The 19277-nt window shown below is 37.3% G+C and overlaps 1 protein-coding gene and 1 long non-coding RNA gene across 2 annotated transcripts in view; one reads left to right on the top strand and one right to left on the bottom strand.

Moving 5' to 3' along the window:
- Positions 1-8463, top strand: part of LOC106868304 (translation machinery-associated protein 16) — a 59725-nt gene extending 51262 nt beyond the window's left edge. Inside the window, exon 7 of the mRNA XM_089345568.1 lies at positions 8350-8463. Coding sequence (XP_089201694.1) covers positions 8350-8425 — 76 coding nt within the window. The 3' untranslated portion in view covers positions 8426-8463. The remainder of the gene's footprint in view (positions 1-8349) is intronic.
- LOC149130344 (uncharacterized) overlaps positions 1-19277 on the bottom strand; it is a 74101-nt gene that overhangs the window by 51002 nt on the left and 3822 nt on the right. The window lies entirely within an intron of this gene.

Raw genomic sequence — 19277 nt, 5'->3', positions numbered from 1 at the left:
GGCTGTTACATCTAGAGTACAGATATCAGGCGTGTGCTTACTTGGTTTTTATTTTCATGCATCATCACTGAACACATTGAGCAAAGACCATAAACCCACATCTCTTCACCAGTGATGAAGGTCTTCATGAAATCTGGATTGTAATTTGTACAATCCAACATGTCCTGAGTGGTTTCCATTCTGAGTTGGTTTTGCTGCTCTGCCAACATCTTGGGGATGAATTTCACCAAAACTCACTGCATGCACAAATCTTCTGTTAAAATAAAATGCACTGATCCAGTACTTATTCCCATTTTGTGAGCAATTTCCTGGATTGTTATATGACAGTCTTCCATGATTATACACTGAATCTTCTTATTTCGGCTTGTGGATGGCCTGCTTGAGCTTGCCTCACTCTCCACTGAGGTGCAGCCATGTTTGAAGCAGTTGTACCACTCCTTGGTCTGAGTTTTGCCCTGCTGAATCTTCTGGATGGTTTGAGCTTGAGTATCACCAAGCTTTTGGCAAAACTTGATGCAATGTCTCTGCTCGATGCATTCATTGAAAATGAAAATCTGATGCATGCACACTACATATCTGTACTCTAGGCATAACAACCAGAAACTGACACAACCCACCTGCACGAAAATTTTCATGAATGCACAGGAAGGGTGGCGTCACCTCTCACTCAAAGGATTTTACCTATGTGCCACTAGTTTTGGTGGGGAAAAAATAGTTGAATACTTTTTTAGAATGCACTTTTACAGCTTCAAGTCATCTACAAAGAAGCAATGTGTAATCTTGGTACTTCTGTCTCCCTGTGATCCAATGAGATACACCCTTCAGACTTCCTCAACATGGTTAACAAAGGGTTTACTGAAAGTATCAACAGCATTGCAGGGGGACTGTCTCCTTAAAATACACCTCTGTGATACTGTATTTTATCAGTGATAATACAATCACTCCTTGTATTTAATTTCAAGATGGTGGCCCAGGTTGAAGTTAGGTCAGCTTTGGATTTGATTATGCCCTCTGGAATGTTAGCAAGTTGAAGGGCTTCTGGTACCCATGTATAGGGGACAGAGTCAAGAGTTTTCTTATAGGTCAGTCATGTTGAAACTAGGCCCCTCTTATTCCATTGCACCTCTGACATTACAGTTTTGTTGGTCAGTAATTACTCGGCACATCCCCAAACTCCCTTCACAGCTGTTTGTTCTGCTCTGATGATGTTATTGTCTTCATAATATTCTTGGAGATTTTAAACTAAACAGGCTGTGTACATTTTATATATTAACTTCTAGCAAAGCAAATAGCATGTATACATGTATGTATGTAAGTGTGTGTGTGTGTGTACATATATGTGTGTACGTAAGTTTGTATCTATGTATCTCTCTATCATCTATCCACCTATCTATCTTTCAAGCTATTTGTCTCTATCTCTCTTTAATTCTTCCATACATATATACCTGTCTGTCTCTCTTCCTGTCTGTATGATAGTTTATCTGTATGGCTAATTATGCAGCCATTCAGAGAGGCAGACATTCCAGAAGAAAAGAATCCCAAAGGAGTTGCCTGCTACCAGAAGTTAATGTTGGAGAGAGAGAGAGGGAGAAAGAGAGAGAGAGAGAGAGGGTGAAGGAGAATGTCACATGTACTCAAACTTGATTGATAAAAAAAAACCTCAACGTCAGGATTGTGTTACACTAAACATTAAAGTACATTACATGGTTGAATAAATGGTTTTGCACTTATATAACAAAGAAATGTATTATGTATGTGTTTTTATATTTTTGTGCTTTTACACATACACATACACATTTTTATATGTATATAAACATATATATGCACAGGTGTGGTTGTGTGGTAAGAAGCTTGCTTCCCAACCACATGGTTCCGGATTCAGTTCCACTGTTGGGCAGGGGTCTTCTACTATAGCTTTGGGCCGACCAAAGCTTTATGAATGGATTTGGTAGATGAAACCTGAAAGAAGCCCATCATATATATGTGTGTGTGTGTGTGTGTCTCCCACCATTGCTTGACATCCCCATAACTTAGCGGTTTGGCAAAAGAGACCAATATAATAAGTACTGAGCTGACAAAGAATAAGTCCTGGGATTGATTTTTTGACTAAAATACCCTTTAAGATAGTGCTCCAGCATGGCTGCTATCAAATGATTGAAGCAAATAAAAGAATAAAAGAATATAGACACATATAGGGGCAGGCATGGCGGTGTGGTCAGAAGTTTGTTTCCTCCCACTGCATAGCACCTTGGGCAAGAGTCTTCAGCTATAGCCTCAGGCTGACCAAAGCCATGTGAGTAGATTTGGCAGACAGAAACTGAAAGAAGCCCATCATGTGTGTGTGTGTGTGTCATTGTCTCCCACCATCATTTGACAATCAGTTTTCGTGTGCTTACGTCTTTGTAACTTAGTGGTTTGGCAAAAGAGATTGAGTGAATAAGTATCAGGCTTAAAGAAAAAGACTATATTTTCCCCAATCACAGTTTTACCTTGTTTTTGTCCATCCACCCCTTATGATGGACATTCATAAAACATGTTTTCTTGGCTTTGCTGTCTGTGAAACTCCCAGATTTTTCCCTTCATACCATTCATGCTTCTTCTATCCATTTCTGCTCTTTACTTCCATGTTTAGCTTCTGCCTCTGGCACCGTCAGTAGATATATCTATCTTTCTTTCCAGTCTCTTTGCTTTGCACTTCATCCACCTTGCTGAACCAATATAGCTCATATACTGAAATCCTATTCGTTTCAAATTTTGGCACAAGACCAGCAATTTCGGCAGAATCTGATAAGTCAATTACATCAACTCCAGGGCTCAACTGGTACTTATTTTATTGACCCCAGAAGGATGAAAGGCAAAGTTGACCTCAGTGGAATTTGAACTCAGAATGTAAAAATGAACAAAATATGAAATATACTGCTCAGCATTTTGCCTAGTGTACCAATAATTCTGCCACCTCATTGCCTTAACTCATTTACTGAAATTATACACCCTAAATTTCATTGATGTAACCATAATTTCTTTGCTTCCACCAATGGTGGACATTTTATGTCTTTATAACAAAGTTCATATTTTTCTTTTCTTTCCTTTCCTGTGTTGTTTTAATGCCATCTCCTGTTTTCTCTGAAAGGGTGAAGACCCCCTTTGGTCACGAATGACCATGGGATTGCACCTAGAAAGTTACCCTTTGAGGCACAAGACCAGGCAAGGTCGTTTATTGAACCCGCAATCATCCATGCATAGCAGCCTCCCCTCTCCAAGTCACTGATGTTGTCCAAGAGAAAGAAAGGCAAAAGCCAATACAAATCAGCATCTGTTTTCTCTAATCACAAGTAATTTTTACGATTGCTATTGTTGTTGTTGTTGTTGGTGGTGATCCAATACTGTCACACAGCTGCTCAGTTGCCATGTTGTTTTGTATATTCTATAACTTGTAACCTGTAACAAATAATCCATATTTTCCTCACTGTTTTGTGATATTATTAACTGGATGACTTCTCTTTTGTTGAGTCTTATAGAGTAAAACAACTGGAATATTGGTCTAATGAATTTACCTGGTCATATGGTCAGAATTTGGCTTTTTGAATACCACTTGTAAATGAATGTACTTCATTTGGAAGTAACCCTTCACCTGTAATCTGTGTGTGTGTGTGTGTGTGTGTGTGTGTGTGTGTGTATGTTCTTTTATTGTTTTAAATGTTTCAATCATTTGATTGCAGCCATGCTGGAACACTGCCTTAAATGGTTTTAGTCAAAGAGATTGACCCCCAGGACTTATTCTTTGTAAGCCTAGCACTTATTCTATTGGTCTCTTTTGCCAAACCACTTAGTTATGAGGACATAAACACACCAACATCGGTTGTCAAGTAATGGTGGGGGGACAAACAAAGACGCAAAGGCACACGTGCATAAATATATATATATATATATATATATATAAATACTAACATACATACATACATACATATATGTATATATATATATATATATATATATATATATATGACAGGCTTCTTTCAGTTTTCTTCTACCAAATCCACTCACAAGGCTTTGGTTGGCCCAAGCCTATAGTAGAAGACACTTGCCCAAGGTGCCATACAGTGGGACTGAGCTACCACTCAACCATGCCTGTGCCTATATTATATGTATATAATATGTCAGTATGGAAAAGTTCTTGAAGCATATTTGCTTCTGATTGCTAACGATATGAGTGCTTCTTCAAAATGCAAATGTTGTATTCTTTGATTGTCTGTCAGAAGAATTTCTAATGGGAAACTTCTTACATGTTTATCCTATACATACAACTCTGTGAAAGTAAAGTAAAGACCCTCTTCGATCACAAATGGCCTGGGGAATGCACCTAGAAAGTTCCCCTCCTAGGCACAAGTCTAGGTAAGATTGTTTTGTGGAAGATTAGCAGTCACCCATGCAAACCAGACCCCTCTCTCTATGCCACTGATGTTATCCAAGTGAAAGGGAAAGGTCAATACAGTTTGGCACCAGTTCCATCACAACTTATTTCTACAGCTGAGTGAAATGGAGCAATGTGAAATAAAGTTCCTTGTTCAAGAACACAACACACAGCTCAATCAAGGAAATGAATTCACAACCTCACGATTGTAAGCCCAATGCTCTAACCACTGATCTATGCACCTGTGTTGTGTTCTTGACCAAGACTCATTATTTCACGTTGCTCCAGTTAACTCAGGTGTAAAAATGAGTTGCGACGTCACTGGTGCCAAGCTGTATCAGACCCTTTGCCTTTCCCTTGGACAACATCAGTGGTATGGAGAGGGGAGACTGGTATGCAGGGGTGACTGCTCGTCTTCTACATACAACCTTGCCCCAACTTGTTTCTTGGAGGGGAACATTCTAGGTGCATCCCATAGTCATTCATGATTGAAGTGGGTCTTTAATTTTTTACCTGTTCCAATTTTGTGATTCCTATTAGCAAATAAAACGTGTAATGGTGAATAAATAATACTCCCAAAATTTTTCCAGATTCCTGTTTATACATACATATATATACATATATATACATTTCAATTACAGAATAACTGAACACCACACATCCTGGCTTTTGTGCAAAATATCATTGTTCATATTTTGCTTCCTTTCTTGATTAACAATTCTCATTCTTTTCCAATTAGCTTCATAATCGCCATTCATCATACGGCACCTTCTAACTCCATTTCTTGCATCAATTTCATTCCTTTCTTCCTGAGTTTATACTTCTTTTTCATGATTCTCTTCTCTTTAGTTTTAGTTCTTAGATCTTCTCTTTGCCCACTCCCTAACCTTTCCCTGGATTTTTCTCTGCCTCTCACTTCAATTCTCACTGCCATTCTCTGTATCATTGCATACCCTAACACACCAAACTTCGTTTCAGGAAAAAATAATTTGAGAATCATTTAGATTAGAAATATAATATTTCTCAATCTCTCAGAGAGATTTAAGCAGTAGTGGAGCGACAAAGTTGTAGTATATTGTCAACTTAATGTGACAATCCCAATAATGTGACAATAATGTGACTTAATGTGACAATCCCAGCAGTAGTGTATTCCCTTATTGGGATTGTCACATTAAGTTGACAATATACTACAAATCATTTAGATGTTATATAGTTGATAATCCAGGAAATAACTATTACATATCTTTGAAAAAGAAAATTAGAAATAGGGTTAATATACAGGTGCAGGTGTGATGTGTGGTAAGTAGCTTGCTTCCCAGCCACAGAGTTCCGGGTTCAGTCCCACTGTGTGGCACCTTGGGCAAGTGTCTTCTGGATTTCGTAGACAGAAACTGAAAGAAGCCTGTCTTATATATATATGTATGTATATGTTTGTCCCCTAGCCATCACTTGACAACCGATGTTGGTGTGTTTACGTCCCCATAACTTGGCAATTCTGCAAAAGAAACCAATTGAATAATTACTAGGCTTAAAGAGAATAAGTCCTGGGGTTGATATTTGTTCAACTAAAGGTGGCACTCCAGTATGGCCGCAGTCAAATGACTGAAACAAATAAAAGAATAAAGGTAGCTGGAGAATTCTGTATCTAGGATATACCATTATATCCTTTATTTTTTACTTGTTTCAGTCATTAGACTGTGGCCATGTTGGGGCACTGACTTGAAAAATTTGTAGCTGAATGAATTGATCCCAAAACTTACTTTTCTATCAGTCTCTTTTGCTGAATGCTAAGTTACAGGGATGTAAACAAACCAGCATCAGTTGTCAAGCTATGATTGGGGAACAAACACAGACACAAAGACAAGTACACCTAGATATATATATATATATATATATATACACACACACACACACACACATATATACAGCAGGCTTCTTTCAGTTTCCATCTACTAAATCCATTCACAAGGCTTTGGTCAGCCTGAGACTATCGTAGAAGGCACTCACTCGAAGTGCCAAACAGTGAGACTGAACCCAGAACCATGTAGTTGGGAAGCAAGCTTCTTACCACACAGCTATGTCTGTGCCTAAATGATAATAATAATAATAATAATAATAATAATAATAATAATAATAATAATAATGCTTTCTACTAAAGGCACAAGGCCTGAAATTTGGGGGACGGGGCTAGCTAATTAAGTTGCCCCCAGTACTCAACTGGTACTTATTTCATTGATACCTGAAAGGATGAAAGGCAAGGTCAACCTCGGTGGATTTTGAACTCAGAGCGTAGCGACAGACGAAATATCACTAAGCATTTCACCTGGCATGCTTAACGACTCTGCCAGTTCCCTGCCTTACATTTTACAAAGAAATTTATGAATTAATATGTTATTATTATTATTATTATTATTATTATTATTATTATTATTATTATTATTATTATTATTATTATTATTATTATTATTATTATTAATATTAATATTATTATTATTATTATTATTATTATTATTATTATTATTATTATTATTATTATTATTATTATTATTATTATTATTATTATTATTATTATTATTATTATTATTATTATTATTAAGGCGGTGAGCTGGCAGAATCGTTAGCATGCTGGATGAAATGCTTAGCAGTATTTCATTTGTTGCTGCTACGTTCTGAGTTCAAATTCCACCGAGGTCCACTTTGCCTTTCATCCTTTCAGGGTTGATAAATTAAGTACCAGTTGAACACTGGGGTCAATGTAATCGTCTCATCTCCTCCCACAAAACTGCTGCCCTTGTGGCAAAATTTGAAATCATTTAAGGCAACAAGCTGGTAGAATTTTATCTGCAGTTACATTCTGAGTTCAAATTCTGCCAAGATCGACTTTGCATTTTATCCTTTCAGGGTCAATAAATTAAGTACCAGTTGTGTACTGAGGTCGATGTAATTGACTAGTCCCCCTCCCCCAAAGTTGCTGCCCTTGTGGAAAATTTTGAAATTATTATTATTATTATTATTATTATCATTATTATTATTATTATTATTATTATTATTATTATTGGCACCTCGAGTGCCGCCAAGCTCTCACCGCCCTCCGTCAGGCGGGCAGTGCGATCGGCAGTAGCTCCACTCTAGAGGGTTAGTGGGAGAAAAGTGCGACGACGTTCTCGGGGAAACTCTAAACAGTCTGTTCAGGAGAACTTTAGGGCCGGGGCCCATGGATAATTTCCAAAGGTCCCTCGCCTGGCAGTGCTACTGAGGTGCGCTACCTGTTCGAGATAAACTCTACCGACACAGAAGTGCCGTCAACCGGGCCTGCCCGAGGTGCGCTCAGGACAATGAAACCGTTCTGCACGCACTCGTCCAGTGCCCGAGTATTGCTGACCTGTGGGTCTATATCGAACAGCTACTGTCACGTGTAGGACGGATCCGGCTATCAGCTGAATCCATCGTGAGAATTGACCCGCTGACCTCCTTTAACCAGGAGGGCAAGGCAATTTTCCTATGCCTAGTGGCTGTAGCGAAAGAGGTGATATGGTGGACCCGTTTGAAAGGGCTAAAGACAGACACTTTCCTCTTTGGCCAAGGCCTCATCAACTTTTTCAAGTTCCACTTGAAAAGGAAGATGAGAGTAGAGAGGGAAGTGCTGTCTCATAGCAAATTCGTCGAAAGATGGGTGATTGTTGGAAGAATGGCCAGTATAAACAGACCAATTCTGAGAATACACCTGTAGATAAAAAAAAGGTAATGTAAAAAGAGAAAGGGCTCTATACCCCTTTCTTATTTTTTCTGACCAGGCTCCCATGGTTTTATATGTTTTTCCACGTGTAACCTTTCCTTTTTCGAAGTGCCTCCCCCTTTGGGAGTTCTACTTATTTATTTATCTATTTATTTATCTATTTATTTATTATATCTTTCTCCGTTTTCTTCCTCCGTTTTAGACGAACTTTCCTACCTTTTCGGACAAAACCTTTTGTAACCTTCGTCCTGTCTTTGGCCTTATATGTTTTTAATTGATATTAGCCCTTGTGGCCAATAAAACGAATTAATTATTATTATTATTATTATTATTATTATTATTATTATTAATATATTGATAGTTGGAAAAACTCCTTTTTCAGAACATAACGTTGCACACATTTTACAAAGGAAGTTAAGAAGACAGTTATTAATATTTTGGTGATAGAATCTGCTGAAGTTGACTTTGCCTTTTATCGTTTTTTTTTGGGGGGGGGGGGTCAATAAAATAAGCACCCCTCCCCCAAAATTGCTGGCCTTGTGCCAAAATTTGAAACTAGTATTTAGATAATAGAATAGAATAGATGTCCCCCCCCCACCATCGCTTGACAACCGATGCTGGTGTGTTTACATCCCCATAACTTAGCGATTTGGTAAAAGAGGCTGATAGAATAAGTACTAGGCTTACAAAGAATAAGCTCTGGGGTCGATTTGCTCAGCTAAAAGTGGTGCTCCAGCATAGCCACAGTTAAATGACTGAAACGAGTAAAAGAGCTAACAGTGAGAGAGAGAGAGAGAGAGAGAAAGTCAAACACACTACTGACACATACACACATGCACTCATATACACTACAAATGCTAAGACATGCACACATATACACATACTGCCATTTTCTCACACACATCACACAGCTAATTGTCACCTGATTGTGTGTGTGTGTGCGTGTGTGTATGTGTGTGTGGCAATGGTGTTCATTTGGATCTCTCTCTCTCTCTTTCTTTCTATTGTACAAATACTATTACCAGCCCTTTACCTCAGTCTAACAGATTTTTTACTCCACAGGAATCTATCATTAGCATTTTAACAGGTGAGGATTAGCAATGGACATCCAACTATAGATGAACCCTGCATCAATAAACTCTGTTCGAACCAGGCAAGCATGGAAAAGGGACTCTAAAACGATGACAACAATGATAATGATGGTGATAGTGGTGTAGCACTGGCAGAGTGTGGCAGTGATGATGATGATGATGATGATAACACCCCCTTTTCAGCTGTTTTCAATAGACTTATTACTTGCTCAATAGAATAAAAAAGTAGTAATTGTTAAGTACATCCAAGTAACTGATGTATCAGCTACAAGTTTATACATATATTTATTTTATTCATTTATGCACCCTTTTAAAGCCTAGCCAGGCTCATGGGCCCGGTTTCCCGGTTTCTATGGTGTATGTGTTCCCCCACCCAGCTGGACAGAACACCAATCCATCGCAGCTTTACTCAAGAAACAGAAAGAAAGAGTGAGAGAAAGTTGGGACGAAAGAGTACAACAGGGGTCGCCACCACCCCCTGCCGTGTTTTCGCTCAATAAACACACACAACGCCCGGTCTGGGAGTCGAAACCGTGATCCTCCAACCGCAAGTCTGCTGCCCTAACCACTGGGCCATTGCGCCTCCACATAATATATTTACATCTAGCACAATAGAATAAAAGAATGAGTAAATGTTAAATATAAGTGACTGACGCTACAGGATTATACTTGTGTACACACAACTAGCACAATAGAGTAAAACAGGAACTGGATCAGGTCATACAATTATTAATCCGAAGCAGATTTACTCAGATCTGTATAAGACAACTCAGAACACACACACACACACACACACACACACACACACACACACACACACACACACACACACACACACACACACACACACACACACACACACACACACACACACACACACACACACACACACACACACACACACATGTGTATGTATGTTCTTTTCAGTGTTTAATTGTTTAAATTCTTTCTCTGGAGAAGGAGTTGGTTTCTAACAAAAATACGAAGCTCCATTTTTGGAATGTAGATAACAAAAACAGTGTCACGTTTTAAACTTGAGAAGTCTTGCATAGTTTTAGTGTTCCGCTTACACAATGTATGTATGTGTGAAGTCCTCATTAAAGGCTTGTGATATGCAGGAGACCGACTGGGAGAGCAGTACCTGTCATTGCTACCAGTGTAGGAAGCAGGTTAAGGAGGGGGTTGACAGCTTTGAAAGAGCACATATTCTGCATGAATAATTAAAGCGTGCTGCACGCTGCCAGTGTAGTGAATGGGGAAAGCTTGATTTGCAATGTTTGGAGTCATGTATGCTTGTCAAGAGCAGGGCACTTTAGCCACCAACGGAGCTGCAAATGCAAAATATAAGTTAGTCCTAGAGCACACAATGTTCCTGAAGGTCGGCAATGGTCTTCCTCGGTCATGAGCAGATGGCCATCATGTACATACATACGTAACCACCCACCTGCCCGTCCATCCACCTATCCATGCATGTAGGTAGGTAAGTAAGTACGTATGTATATACAGTATTCCTTCACCATATCGTGGCTCACCTATCGTGGTTTATTATTTAAGCTTATATCGATTCCTCCATGGTGTTGTTTTGCATTTATAATAAAATAAATATATACAAATTATAAAAATATTGAAAAAATACACAGTACAGTTCTGTTTCTACTTCGTAAATTTTCACCTATCAAGCGGGGTTTTGGAATGTAACACCCGTGATGTCGAGGGATTACTGTATGGGTACAACTGGCTCCCACACAGCATGCATCTATAACATTCACTCATGAGGAATTGGTCAAACTTATTAACCCCTCTGCTGTGCCTAATTGGAATGTCTCTTTTAGTAATACTAGTGGGACCTCTGGAAATTCCACAGAACAAAAAAGATTGAGAAAGGATGATCAGCATTATTTTGATTCCAGTTATTTCGCTTCCAGTCACATTAATATATGATTTCATTTTAAAATTCCCCCCACCCCTGCTAAGCACTATATTTCTCTCTTTCTCTCTTCCTCTTCAACAAACTTTTTAACCATGCAATTCCCCTCTTCATGCCTTTAACATTTCTCTCTTTCTCTTCACGATGCATCAGCTGCCTCTGCTCTCTCATTCACTCTTGCATTCCCTCTTCCTGTCTCTCTCACTCCATCTCCTCCTCTTCCTGTCTAACAAACTAAAGCATAAAGTGTGAACAAATATATACACTTAGTTCAATGAAAAAATACTTTCTACTATCAACACACCACCACCACCACCACCATCATCATCATTATAAACGCTAGTTTTCAGTAAAAAAGCTCATTTCATTTCAGTCCAGCTGTTTACTTTTTCTTGCTGTCACTGTATCTCTACTCTTACGATACAAACACTATCTGCCTCTCTCTTTCTTAATGTAACTGCCTCCCTCTGTCCATCTCTCTCTCTCTCTCTCTCTGTCACTCTCTCTGTCACTCTCTCACTCTCACTCACTCTCTCTCTCTCTCTCTCTCTCTCTCTGTCTTTCTTTAACCTGATCATCAGAACATCACCTTTGCTAAATATTGTATCCTAAACATATCTCTTTCTCTTTGCCTTTTCTTCTCCACTCTACAACATGCTGTTAACACTTCTCTCTCCCTCTTTTCTCTCATTCTTCACCTCTCCTTTCAAATAACCATGTGATGCATTTGGCTTTATTATACATCTTTCTATACTTCTTCCTCACTTCTTTCTTCTCTACTCACTCTCTCCTCTTTCTCCCCCTCTCTCTCTCACTTTTACTCCACCCCTCACTCACTTCACCTCCATCTCAGTAACTAACAAAAGTATAACAGGTAAACAAACAAGCAGATTATTATATAGATTTTAGTTAAGAGAAAAAGCAGTGCCCATTACCCTTAACAGGGCCTCCAAGACTGGTTTGAGGAATGGTGGGAGGAAGTTATCCTGAAATCAGAAACCTTCCAAAATGCTTGCAATAGAGTAGAGTTTGCCAAAAGCACTTAAGGGTGTTGGGTGGTGGTATTAAGCAATGTAACAGATCACATGTACCACCCAATACAGCATCATCATTACCATCATCATCCTTTAACATCAGTTTTCCATGCTGGTATGAGTTGAATGGTCTGACTATATCTGGGAAGCTGTACAGGTTCCAGTCTGATTAGGGTTCGTTTCTACCGCTGGATGCTCTTCCTAATGCCAACCCCTTTACAGTGTGTGCTGGGTGCTTTTAACATTCCACTGGCATAAGTGCCTTTATGTAGCACCAGCATGGTTGCTTTTTATGTGGCACCGGCAAATGACTCTTGCAGGCTAATCCTCTTCACCAGTGGCCTTAACACTTCTATTGTGAAGGATGGGTTTTCTTGAGTACAGCAAGGTGCCAGGTTTCTCAATTTTTTTTCATCTTGTCTGAAATGTTCAGCATCCTTGGGTCATCCTTAAGTACTCCATCTTCTGAGATTGTCCTTCAGTACTTCATCCAACATTGAGTTTGAAATTCGCATCAAAATTTCATTCTATGACTCTTTTTTAATGACTGATTTTCATCTAACTCCTTAAAGTGTTGCAGATTCAGTCCCACTGTGTGGCACCTTGGGTGAGTGTCTTCTACTATAATATTGAGCCAACCAAACCCTTGTGAGTGGATCTGCTCGATGGAAACTAAAAGAAGCCCATTATATATATATATATATATATATATATATATATATATATATATATATATATATATATGTGTGTGTGTATATATGTGTTTTTATATTATTAATAAATTCATGAACTTATCAATAATATAATCAGGAAATCAATATTTAATATTTCGAAAAACATACATCCAACATGACACGGCAACATAATAAATTTAAAATTTAAAGCATAAATATACGAAATATAAATATCAATATATATAAAAATCTGAATATAGATAAATAGCGGATGTTAAATGATGATGATGATGATGATGATGATGATATGTGTGAATATATATGCGTATAAAAATTTATGCGTAATTAGGCATGAATATTGTAAAGTCTAAAATCTAAAATATAAAGGAACCTAAGATTTAAAGAGTTAAATATCTTACGATCATTTCGCAGATATTACTATAATCACAAAGTGATCTAAAGATCATCTTATTATCAGTAATTCCGCTCTTCAGAGATGCATTAAGAACCAATAGTATATATATATAATATTAAAACATTAGAAATATTAAAAAATTAAAAATAATAATAAAATATATACTGTCCTTTCTATAAATTGTCAAATTAATCCTTCTGAAATATGTAAAGTTCATTCCTTTCATCCTTTGTTGAAATTTCAAGTGTTAAACACTTATTTGTATAAGAATTGGTATATATATTTTTTTTCTAAATGTATAGAAGACCTCGGCAAAATTCATCCTGCTATTAGACGTGTTGGTAATCCTATAAATCCGATCCAATTTTGAAAATTCATCCACCGCGAATATTTAACATTAAATTTTAAATTTAGCTAGATTTCAGAATATTGCAAATAAATAGTTTTTGTTAGAATATTTAACTCTTTAAATTTTAGGTTCCTTTATATTTTATATTTTAGACTTTACAATATTCATGCCTAATTACGCATACATTTTTATACGCATATATATTCACACATATATTTATCTATATTCAGATTTTTATATATATTGATATTTATATTTCGTATATTTATATTTTAAATTTTAAATTTATTATGTTGCCGTGTCATGTTGGATGTATGTCTTTCAAAATATTAAATATTGATTTCCTGAATATATTATTGATGAGTTTATCAATTTATTAATAATATAAAAACACATATATACACATTTATTTGCTCAAGATAATTGAGCACTCAACATAAGTTCAGTTATATATTCTTTTAGAATATTTCTTTTAGAATATTACTTATAAAAGTTATATATATATATATATATATATATATATATATATATATATATATATATATATATATATATATATATATATATATATATATATATATATATATATATATATATATATATATATATATATATATATATATATATATATATATATATATATATATATATATATATATATATATAGATAGATAGATAGATAGATACAGGTGTGGCTGTGTGGTAAGAAGCTTGCTTCCCAACCACATGGTTCTGGGTTCAGTCCTATTGCATAGCACCTTGGGCAAGTATCTTCTTTCATAGCCTTGGGCTGATCCAAGCCTTGTGTGTGGATTTGGTAGACAGAAACTGAAAGAAACCCATTGTCTATGTATGTATATATATATTTATGTGTGTGTGTCTGTATTTGTACCCCAATCACCAATTGACAACCAGTGTTGGTGAGTTTACATCCCTGTAACTTAGCAGTTCAACAAAAGACCGATAGAATAAGTACTAGGCTTAAAAAAGAAGTCCTAGGGTTGATTTGTTCAACTAAAAATCCTTCAAGGCGTTGCCCCAGCATGGGTGCAGTCAAATGACTGAAAAATTAAAGAATAAAACAATAAAAAAATAAAAGACTATATATATATATGTATAGTTATATATATATATATACACATGTGTGTGTGTGTGTCTTTGTGTCAATATTTTCCCACCACCACTAATTGACAACCGGTGTCAGGGTGTTTACATCCCCGTAACTTAAAGTTTCAGCAAAGCGACTGATAGAATAAGTACCAGGCTTTATTAGTCATTCAACTAATAAAGAAATGTTTCAAGGCAGTGCTCCAGCATGGCTGAAGTCTAATGACTCAAACAAGAAAAAGATAAAGTTAAAACACTAACACGTATCTCTGATTGTGAAATCCTCCTGTGGTAATGCATTGACAACAAAATCAATTCATGTATTCAGCATATTTTTAAACAGGGGAATCATTGTAAATAGCAACACTGTTTTGAATACAGTATACAGCATTCTGACTGTTTTTCTCTCAGTTTTGGAGATATCCCTTCAGTTGATCAAACTCATCCCTGTTCTCATCAAATCCTCTTCAGTGCATTAACCCTTGGGTAAAGACCAATTAAAGATAGGCTTCAAAGTTCCTGGAATTCAGGCAAAAACGTGGGAGACGGAAACTTAGTACTGTATCAATTAACTTTAATCTATAACCACCGGAACAGACCTTTTTGAGGTCAAATTAAGGGAAGTTGAACTGTGTAAAGGACACAAGATGCTACAACAACCCTCCACTAGTTCTTCCTTGTCAGCTTTGTCCTCATCTCTTTTGCTCAAGGATTGGTTTTCTTCATTAATACCATTCCCTTCCAGTGAGGGTAGACCAATTGCTTGGTGGTAATTGATACTTACTCTCGATGAGAAACGGAGATAATCTCAACAAGGAATGTTTTGACGATGAGAGAACAGCTGTGGATATGTATTTCTACCTCAGTAAATGTCATCAGCATGGCTGTTGCCACTATGAAATTGATTGTCTCTGGAGAGGGAGATAATTTTAATGAATCAAAAATTTATTTTATCATCAAAAATTATCATCATTCTTTTATTCGTTTATTCTTTTACTTGTTTCAGTCATTTTGACTGCAGCCATGCTGGAGCACGCCTTGAAAGGTTTTAGTCAAAGAAACTGACTTATTTTTTTAAGTCTAGTACTTATTCTATTGGTATCTTTTGCCATTAAGTTATGGGGGTGTAAACACACTAACATCAGTTTGTCAAGTGATAGTAGTGGTGGAGGACAAATACAGACACAAAAACACACACACTTATAAATATATATATATATATATATACTCTCTGAGTGGTTGGCGTTAGGAAGGGCATCCAGCTGTAGAAACTCTGCCAAATTAGATTGGAGCCTGGTGTTGCCATCCGGTTTCACCAGTCCTCAGTCAAATCGTCCAACCCATGCTAGCATGGAAAGCGGACGTTAAACGATGATGATGATGATATATATGGTGGGCTTCTTTCAGTTTCCATCTACCAAATCCACTCACAAAGCTTTGGTCGACCCAAAGCTATAGTAGAAGGCACTTGCACAAGGTGCCATGCAGTGAGATTGAACCCAGAACCATGTAGATGGGAAGCAAGCTTTTTACCACATAGCTATGCCTACGCTTATCTTGCCATGCCTGTAACTCATCATCATCACTTAACATCCATGCTTGCATGAGTCAGACTAATTTGTTGAGGTAGATCTTCGTCAGTCATTGCCAACCGTTACTTGTTTCCCCGAAGCCAGTTATGTCTTTACAAAATACTGAAAAATGAATTCCCTGGTTTGAATGACAAACACTTATTTACAGCTATCACAGGATGTCAAGACAAGGAGACACAAACACAGGCATGCATATATACAATAGGCTTCTTTTAGTTTCCATCTATCAACACTACTCACAAGGCTTTGGTTGGCCTGAGGCTATGGTAGAAGGCACTTACTCAAGTTGCTGTGCAGTAGGATTGAACCCGGAACCATGTGGTTGGGAAGTGAAATCCTTAACCACATGGCCAGTCCTACACCTGTACTCACACTCAGATTTGTCTTTGCTGTTGGAATATATGTCACTGGCCACTCTCAGCTCATTTTAATTTCATTTATACAAATTACCCAGGTCATAAATATGTTCTACTCATTTTTTTTTTTACCTGTCTAACTGCTGCAGATAAGGTACAACTAATGACATGCATTAAGGTACAGTTAACGTCATGCTAATGACATATATTGATGCAAAATCTCTTATCCACAGCTATTCTCTTGTCTTCAGACAATCAGATTGTCTTTTCTTTATATGTGTGTGTGCATATATATGTATATATATGCATAAATATTTTTATTAATATTTAGCAGAAGCAACAACTGGATGCCCTTCTTAATGCCAACCACTCTGAGAGTGTAGTGGGTGCTTTTATGTGCCACTGGCACAAGAGCCAGTCAGGAGGCACTAGTATCAGCCACGCTCAAATGGTGCTTCTTACATGTCACTGACATGGCTGCCAGTCAGGCAGCACTGGTATTGGCCATGCTTGAATGGGCTATATCATGTGCCATCAGCACGGGTGCCAATCAGGCAGCACTGGCATTGGCCATGCTCAAATGGTGCTTTTTACATGTCACTGGCACAGATGCTAGTCAGGTAGCACTGACATCAGCCACGGCTATAATTTCCCTCGGTTCAATAGGTTTTCACAAGCATGGCATATTCCCCAATGATTGAAGGGTGCTTTTAAACGGGCCAGTTATGCAAAACTGGCATTGGCAACAACTATAATCTCACTTGACTTGCCGGGTCTTCTCAAGCATGGCATATCCCCAAAGGTCTTGGTCACTTATAATTGCCTCTGTGAGGCCCAACGTTCAAAGGTCATGCTTCACCATCTCATCCCATGTCTTCCTGGGTCTACCTTTTCCACAGGTTCCCTCCATTGTTAGGGTGTGACACTTTTTCGCACACCTGTCTTCATCCATATGCATTACATGACCATACAAGCACAGTCGTCTCTCTCTTGCACACTAGAACTGATGCTTCATATGTCCAACTTTTCTTTCGGGGCGTTTATACCCCATCGTGTATGCACACTGACATTACGCATCTAGTAGAACATACTAGCTTCATTTCTTTTAAGCCTAAGATTTCATTCTGGGAGTCTTTCAAGGGTCTTATTTTATTTCTCCCATTTATCATCGTTTTTTGTTTTCCCTCTTCCAGTACATATTCGCCTTGGTTGTTAGTTCTTCATGTAGATATGATTACCATTTTCTCTACAAACTACATACAAGCCCATTTTTTTGTTTTACTCAGGTGCAAATGTGTGATCTTTGGTCATTTATCCATGCTGTTTATCACATCAAGATGATTTCAGATTAGCTTCCAATATGTTCCATGTTGCAATGGCACCTTGCCATCAGTTTATTGTATTGCATCCAGAATTCGACCATTGTTTTAACACACATGTAAAATTTGATTGGTGACCGCCATTATATATATATATATATATATGTATATATATATAAATTTACTTGTTAACACAAATTTGGTCTGTGTTGTGTTCCATTACTTAATTACTTAATAAATGAAAAAATGTATGGTAAATAAACATACGACATAATATATACTGAGTAGAAAATGGGACGGGAGACAAACATAGAAGGTCCCTAATTTTTCATCAGTTATCACCCAATAGCTAATATACAGTTTCATACCTTTAATGAAAAGACTGAGAGTTTCATAATTGGTGGGGCCCACAAAAAAATTCTTTTTGCGGATAATTCAGGGCCGAAAGCAAACAAAACAAAACAAATCAAAATGACACAGAGTGTGATTTAAGATGGTGGATAAGGACAAACAGTCAAGTAGAATATAACCTTAGAACCAAGAGGACGAGAATAGTGGGTAGTGCTTAGAAAATATCCTAAAGGATAGAGAGACAGAGAATTTGCAACTGGTCAGTTCGGGACCAATGTAAGAAAGGAAGAGAAATGGCAGCTGGTTGCAGGTCATGTGACAGCAGCAGGTAGAGGAAAAATTCAGCAAGAGAGGGGATGGGAGGGTGACAGCGAAAACGAGGGGAAGAGATGAAGGGACAAAGTAGAAAGGCTATATATATATATATATACATACTGGTACCAAGCTGCATTGGCCTTTGCTTTTCCCTTGAATAACATCGGTGGCATGGAGAGGGGAGGCTGGTATGCATGGGTAACTGCTGGCCTATTATAAACAACCTTGCCCAGACTTGTGCCTCGGAGGGGAACTTTCTAGGTGCAATCCCATGGTCATTCGGGCACTGGAGAGGGTCTTTACTCTTCTATATCTTTGTGGATGAGAATGCAGAGATACACACTTCTTCTCACATATGTGTATACATGTGTGTGTGTGTATATATATATATATATATATGAAAGAAGGTTTGAAAATGCACTTATTTTAAAGATATTTATTTACTTAACCGGTTTCACTTTTTTAGAAAAAGATTATCAAAAGTCTTTGAGAATAATAGAAAATGTTAAAAAACAGTTTGAGTATTAAAATGCATATATACATTCTTTGATGATAATAAGAGGAATATATTTAAAGTATAAAGCTTTGTATGAGCTTTGT

This window comes from Octopus bimaculoides, chromosome 29, assembly GCF_046866305.1.
Source record: "Octopus bimaculoides isolate indiv1 chromosome 29, ASM4686630v1, whole genome shotgun sequence".
In the NCBI taxonomy this organism is placed as follows: domain Eukaryota; kingdom Metazoa; phylum Mollusca; class Cephalopoda; order Octopoda; family Octopodidae; genus Octopus; species Octopus bimaculoides.
The sequence above is the reverse complement of the archived record's forward strand: the minus strand, read 5'-3'. Positions and strand labels throughout refer to the sequence as shown.